At 40.4% G+C, this 7,654-nt stretch overlaps 1 protein-coding gene across 1 annotated transcript in view; it reads left to right on the top strand.

The window, feature by feature from the left end:
• The first annotated feature begins 1,603 nt into the window (after window positions 1-1,603).
• The window catches only part of VWA8 (von Willebrand factor A domain containing 8), a 389,233-nt gene continuing 383,182 nt past the window's right edge, over window positions 1,604-7,654 (top strand). The window contains exon 1 of the mRNA XM_014549735.1: window positions 1,604-1,700. Within this exon, the coding sequence (XP_014405221.1) occupies window positions 1,619-1,700 (82 nt within the window). The 5' untranslated portion in view covers window positions 1,604-1,618. The remainder of the gene's footprint in view (window positions 1,701-7,654) is intronic.

Here is a 7,654-nt window from a genome sequence, read left to right as displayed (position 1 = left end):
GGCAATTGAGGTCACTGAGACAGGGAACAGTGGGTTGCCGGAGAGCACAGCAAACTGGGGACTGCACTGGAATCGCACGCTCTGATTTCTAAGCTCAGCATTTTTTTTTTTTTGGCTCCATCTGAACTTGTTTTAGGGATCTCTCGCGTGTTGAAGTTAGAGCATTTGTTCTGGTTAAAGGAAGGCATGTATGTATATTGTTACTGCTCTTGATTGGAAAGTGATTCTAGGCAAGGTTTTGTCAGTTATTGTGGTTCAGAATAATGGAGGTTTTCACTATGAAATTGTAGGTTTTATTGTTCCTCTTGCTTTCCTAGTTTTCCGAGCTCCAAATAATTCTCCTTGCCAGGAAATGAGGGCGTTTAAGTCCCATACATTTCATTCATTCATTCATTCACTGAACAAAAATTTTTTTCCTGTTATGTCACATTTCGCCCCTTATCAATTATTATGACTTCTAGAGTATTTGTTTATTCCTTTATTTTTTTTTATTCCTTGAGTTTTTGTTTGTTTGTTGCTCCTTTGTCTTAGAAGGCAAAGGTCAAGGGTAGGAGTGTAGCATAATCTGCAACTTGGGTTTGGAGTTAGTGTGGGTTGCAGTCCATTTCTGCACTGTCTAGATATGGAGATTTGAGGGTAGGTTACATAATTTTGTGACCCAGTTTTCTTAATTATAAAATGAGGATAAGGAGAGTATATCTGATAGGGTTGTTGTGAGGATTTAATTAGTTAATAGAATCCTTGGCACATATTAATGTTCAATAAAGTAAGCTTCTTTATTATTCTTAGTATATGTATTTTAAGCTGTTTGAGAGTTATTCTGTTTCCTAGGCTTTAGAAGAACTGAACCAGTTCCTTGTAGGTTGAGAACTATCAGAAGTATCTGGGTATGCAGACAGAACCGAGTTAATTCATGTGAACTTTCTAAAAAAAGAAAAAAAATGTTCTTTGTATAGAATAATACATATTGGTTATAAAAACGTTAGAAATCCATGTGGGTGTGAATTTTTACAGTCTGTATTTATATAGGTATTGGTGATTACTTGTAAATGTCCTCAAAATTTGTGTTATGTCTGCAAATCAATGTATAAGCTTTGCTTCAAATGTGAGAGACATGGACACATTGCAGACAACATATAAACTTAAATTCAGTCTTTGACTCGGGCATATCCATGAGGAGTAGGTATGAGGACTATGGATAAATGCAGCTGGGCACTCACCAGAAATCTGGACTCAAGTAAGGACAGCTCTGACCCAGGTAAACAGGAGGTGAACTCTTGGCTACCTTGGGCCATGATGATGGCCATCAAGGTCGGAGTGTCCCATTTTTAAATCAGAAGTCATACCTAGGAAAATGTAAGACCACACAAAGCAGTGTGCCTTAATGCGCTACAATTCAGGTTGGAAAATGCTCTCAGGAGCACTCACAATGTGAACAGTAATTCTTACCTCCTCTCTGCATAGAATTGACCCTGCTTTCTAATATGTAGTTTGGAAAAAGAGCAACAAGGTACATAAAACAATAAATGCAAGTTATATGCTGTTCTTATTTTGTCTGTACTGTATGCCTGTCTTACTTATCAACACTTTGTATCTCATAAGCATTCAGTGACTTATTATGTTAAAGTTCATACAGAGAAGGAGCAGGAGAGGCTGGACTTGCCTTGTTGGCTTTCAAGATAGGAGCTTTACAAAGCCTGGTGAGCAGAAGGAAGAGGGGGTCATTTATGTTAAGAAAAAAAAAAAATCCCCAAGCCCATAGTTTTTTATCCCTGCCTATCAGATACTCTTAGTATCCATAATTTTTAAATTCTTTGTATTTCTTTACTTCATAGTAGTAGTGTATTTTGGTTTTAGGAACAAAGAGGTTAACAAGGAGGTTAGCTACTACAAAGAGTTTTCAATACAAATTATTGTAGTGTTTTCACAGATGGAGCCTAGCAAGTTGTTTCAGTAGGACTCTGATGCTGAATATGTTCAGATATACTATAGATCAAAATCAAATGATAAACTGGGAAACGTAACTTTATAAATCCATCGTGACATATATAGTGCTGTCCTTTAACACCATTACTATTATAGGAATTCACTATTTTATCTTTATGATTTTTGTGTATGAGTAATTTTTTAATAAAAATATTTACTTTTTAAAAAAGAAATCTATGTTATTGTAGAAGAGCAAAAAATAGAGACAAATCCCCTAAAACATAATGCTCCCATACAAACTCATAATTGTCAACTTTTTGGTGTTAATCCTATCAGATTTTATAATATATTATTTATTTTTTTATACAAACACATATTTCTTTTTTTAAATTGGGGATCATGTGTGTTTTATAATTCTCACTTAGCCTATTACAAACATATTAACAGTGATAAATATTATTATACATGATTTTTTATACCAATTTTCCATTCTTGGATATTCAGGTTGTCTATTTTTAAATATATAAACAGTGCAATAAATATCTGACTATAAACATTTTTGTGATTTTTAAGATTATATTCTTGGGGTAAAATAGAACTGATGATTTTGGGGTTGGGAAATACAGAACTGGGGCTTCAACTGAGAAATATGGTATTAAGGGAAAAACTATATTATGGTTCAGGTCTTAGCACTAGTTTAACTTTGGGAAATTATTAACTACTTTGAACCTGCAGCAGGCTAGTTTGACCCTGAGAACATTGTGATCCTATTGCGTATTAAAGACTTTAGCAATACAATTCCAGAACAATTATAACTTAGTAAATCGTTGGGAAGACCTATATTAGAAACATGCAGACTAATATAAAAATTGCTGATATGTTTGGTTTTCTCTCAGTCTAAGTTTTGTATTTAAAAAAAGGTGACAGTCAACCACGGGTGATTCCCCTCCCCCTGGGAACATTCTGCAATATCTGAAGACATTTCTAGTTGTCATACCCAGGATAAAGAGGGTGTTACTAGTATCTAGTGGGTAAAGGCCAGGGATGCCGCTAAACATTTTATAATGCACAGGACAGCCCTCACAGTTATCCTGCCCCGTATGTCAATAGTGCTGCTGTTGAGAAACCCTGATCCAAAGCAACTTGTTTGTCAGAGCTGCAAGTCATTGAATTGTGAGCTCATTTGATAGTTTTGAATATCCTAAAGTATGTATATTCTGTAATTTATAATTTTGAGTGGATTAAGAACATTAAAAGCACATTTTAGATGGGCTACCACAGATGTATCTGAGATATATAACTGAGAAAAGAGTTTTTGAGACTGGTAAAGATCTTAACGCTATAACAACTTTAAAATATCTGAGGAAAATACACAGATTTCTCATGGGTTAGCTAACAATGAAATAAAAACTATCATAAAAATAATTTAAGAATTATTAGGCACAAACAATATTAAATACAATTCTGACAATGCTATATACTGAAAAATTTGTTATTGATTAAACATTGAAAGAATAAAATCTTTTTGGTATTCAACCCATGTTGATGGCCACAAAGGAAAACAAGAGTTTTAGATGAAATACTTGGTAAAATTCTATATGGACAAAAAGTTATTCACTCTAAAATAATGCTTTAATAAAATGTACTGTATAAAAATTGGTAATGGAATCTTTTGGCTTAATTTTTTTCTGAAAGCTAATTACTTGATGACAATTTATAAATGTTAATATTATTCTGCTTACAATGTTTGTTTTCAGAATATCCACAGGGACAAAATGTCCTATATTGCTCTTTGAGCATTTATCTTCTTTGTAAAATAGGAATAGTTACATTTGCTTTGCCTGCCTTTACCTTATAAAAAACTAGAGGCCCAATGCACGAAATTCGCACACTCACGCAGGGGAGGGGTGGGGAGGTCCCTCAGCCCATATTGCAAGAGGGAGCAGGCCAGGCTGAGGGACACCACCTGTGCACTATCGGGGCCAGGAGGGACGCAGGAGGTTGGCCAGCCAGGGAGGGACCACGGGAGGGCTCCAGGGCGTGTCTGGCCTGTCTCACTCAGTCCTGATTGGCCCGACTCCAGCAGCAAGCTAACCTACCAGTAGGAGCGTCTGCCCCCTGGTGGTCAGTGCATGTCATAGCAACTGGTCGACCAGTTGACTGTCTGCCCCCTGGTGGTCAGTGCACGTCATAGCAAGTGGTTGAGTGGTCTTAGCATATCGTTAGCATATTACACTTTGATTGCTTGAATGGCCGACCAGACAACCAGACACTTAGCATATTAGGCTTTTATTATATAGGATGTTTAGCTAGCAGTCATTTGGTTTTAAGTGACAGATATGTGCACAGAAAAATGCATTGATTGGTTCACAAAGGTGGGGAGGTCCAGTGGCTTCAGGCCAGGCTAGATGCAGATTGTTCAAATAGCTTTAGGGCTTGGGCTCTCTCTGCTTTCCCCATGGTCTTTCTACTTTCCATTCTCCATTTATTAGATCTACTGTTTTTGTTCTGCTCGTTTAAATGTCTGGCAGGCTTTTTTCAAGTGGTAGCAGTGATAGCCTTTTGGAGCAAGACTTTCATTGTCCTTACAATTCACGGTGTCAGAAGAATAGAGAACATTTTTTCCTGTGAGCTCTGACAGAAATCCTGGAGAGAACTTTTATGGGCCACGTTCATGTGCCCATCTCTAAAATACAGTGGCCTGAGGGTGGAATGTTCTTGTGCAGGGTACTTACTTTTGGAGTTTTAGGTTTAGGAATAAAGGTTGGGATGAGTGGTATAAACTACTCAAACCAAATGGGATGGGTTCTCCACTGGAGGAAGGGATTCTGTCAAAAGAAAGGGGAAAGAGCTCTGGCCGGTTTTGTTAAGTGGTTAGAGCGCCAGCCTGAGGACCAAATGGGTCCAGGTCCTGTTTTCGGTCAAGGGTGTGCAGGCCTGATCCCAGCCTGGGTCCAGGTGTGTTCAGGAAGTAACTGATTGATCTGTCTCTGTGTGATCTGTCTCTCACACATCTATCTTCTCCCTTTCTCTCTCTCTCTCTCTCTCTCTCTCTCTCTCTCCCCCTCCTCCTCTTCCTTCCTCCCTCCCTCCCTTCCACTCTCTCTAAAAATCAATGGGGAAAAAATTCCTTGGGTGAGGATTAATTAAAAAAAAATTAAAAAAAGAGAAAGAAAGAGGAAAGAATATCAGGTATGTAAAACAAAACAGCTGTTCATTAAAATTACCTAAAAATCAAGTGAATAAGGTCTAAATGGGCTTGGTTAAGATTAAGTGTTACATAAAAGGTACTATTAATTATCTTATATATAGAAATTTTTCTATAAACCTTTAGATAAATCCCCTTAAATTAGGATTATTGTATGTGATAAAATCAAGCCTTGTTATTTTAAATGTGGCCTTAAATTTAATTTCAGTTGGAAGGTTTTATCCTTTGGATTCTTTTCAGGTTTTTTTTTTTTTTTTTTTTTTTAAATAAGTCCTCACCCAAGGAGTGAGGATATTTTTTCCATTGAATTTTTTTCAGAGAGAGTGGAAGGGGAGTGGTGTTGTGGGGAATAGAGAGAGAGAGAGAGAGAAACATCGATATGAGAGAGACACATTGATGGGTTGCCTCCCACATGCACCCACACCCGGGGCGGGGATCAGACTTGCAACCCAGTTATGTGCCCTTGACTGAAATCAACCAAGACCTTCTGGTGCACAGGCTGACGTTGTAACCACTGAGACATGCCAGCCAGGGCTGGATTCTCTTCAGGGTTTTTAATTCTCAAGTACATATGCTTCATGTCTGAGTAAAATATATAATTTAATTATTGGTAGTAGTGTTTATGCGACAGTTTGTATACTGTACAGCAAGCATGTCAAACTCAAAGGCTAACACGGGCCAAATAAACAAGGTTTAAGTTGATATGGGCCGCAAACAAACCAAAAGCTTCAATTTTCATAGAAATGTAGGTTTATTTCGATAGAGACATGCTGAATACAAAGGGCTGAAATAAATGAGTAATCGTTAACATAAAATAATAGAGCATTTTAATAAAAATTAGTATTTCTAATTGCACATTAACTTACCAGACACTGAATGACTGCACAAATTAGTAAGCGTAACGGAAATGAACCTATTTTTCTTGTTCTCTGAAAGCAAAATATTTCCTGTTGCTCACACCAAACAAGTCGGTCCAAGACTAATGATGTGGCAATCGGCTGCTAAAATATTCGCTGTTAGTATTAGTGGAGAGAAATGGTGCGCCTGAGTGTAGGGCGCATAAGGGAAATGAATGCAACACGATTATAGTAATCAGTCATTAGCGAACGTTGTAGATCGTTAATAATAACTAGAGGCCCGGTGCACGAAATTCGTGCATGGGTGGGGGGGTCTCTCAGCCCGGCCTGCACCCTCTCCAATCCGGGACCCCTCGGGGGATGTCCGACTGCCTCTCGCAATCCGGGACTGCTGGCTCCTAACCACTCGCCTGTCTCCCTGCCTGATTGCCCCTAACCCCTCTGCCTGCCCGCCTGATCGCCCCTAACTGCTCCCCTACTGGCCTGATCGCCCCTAACTAATCCCCTGCTGGCCTGATCACCCCTAACCACCTCTGCCTCGCCCTGCACCTGCAACCCAGGATTCCCTCCTCCGGCCGGTTGCAGGCACCTGGACCCAGGCTTCCCTCCCTCTGGCCGGCCGAAGGCACCCAGGACCTGGGCCGGCTTCGCCTGGGATGGCCACAGCCACAGGGGACCGTGGGCGGGCGGCTTTGCCTGAGCCGCAGGTGCAGGTACAACCACTGGTGCCCAGGACCGCGGGGCAGGCAGCTTGTCCCTCTCCTGGGCTGCAGGCGCAGTCACTGGCACCTGGGACCAGGGAGCAGGCGGCTTGTCCCTCTCCCAGGCCGCAGCCTGGCTGGTTCCCATTCCTCTCTCGTGAGCTCATTTGTGCCTGGCTGGTCCCCATTCCTCTCTCCCCAGTGTTGAGTGTCTGAGCAGTTATGGAGTGATGGCGTGAGGGCATGATGATGTAAGGGTGTGATGTCCATTTGCATATTAGCTCTTTATTATATAGGATGTAACTCTTAATTATTTAAGTATTATTTTGATCATATGGCATTCCACATTCACTAATTTGAGAGCTTGTTTGGAGGTTCTAGCAGGGGAGCGCAGCTACTCGTATACCCTTGACCGAAGACCGGTCCTCTCCTTGGGGTGGAAGGTCGTCCTCTTCAACCGAGCGCGTAGCTTCAGGAGGGACTCACATGGATCAGTGAGGGAGGAGGGGGACACCCGCCTAGCCATCCAGATCAGCCGAATCAACCCTGGCGATCAATGGGGTGACAGATGTCGCAGCCAGATCGCCCTCACATCCCACATTCACTAATTTGATGCATTTTGTTTGTTAAATTGGAAAGGTACTCTACCTTCATATTTTGCTTTAAAATTTCATTGGGGCCTAGGATATCAGAGTATTTTAAAGATAGAAGATAACAAAAGAATATGATTTTCATTTCAAATGTTATCTAGCCGAAACCGGTTTGGCTCAGTGGATAGAGCGTCAGCCTGCGGACTGGGAGGTCCCAGGTAGGATTCCGGTCAAGGGCATGTACCTGGGTTGCGGGCACATCCCCAGTGGGAGATGTGCAGGAGGCAGCTGATCAATGTTTCTCTCTCATCGATGTTTCTAACTCTCTATCTCTCTCCCTTCCTCTCTGTAAAAAATCAATAAAATATATTT

This window comes from Myotis brandtii, unplaced genomic scaffold (assembly GCF_000412655.1).
Source record: "Myotis brandtii unplaced genomic scaffold, ASM41265v1 scaffold569, whole genome shotgun sequence".
Lineage (NCBI taxonomy): Eukaryota > Metazoa > Chordata > Mammalia > Chiroptera > Vespertilionidae > Myotis > Myotis brandtii.
This window is presented reverse-complemented; position numbering and strand designations above follow the sequence as displayed.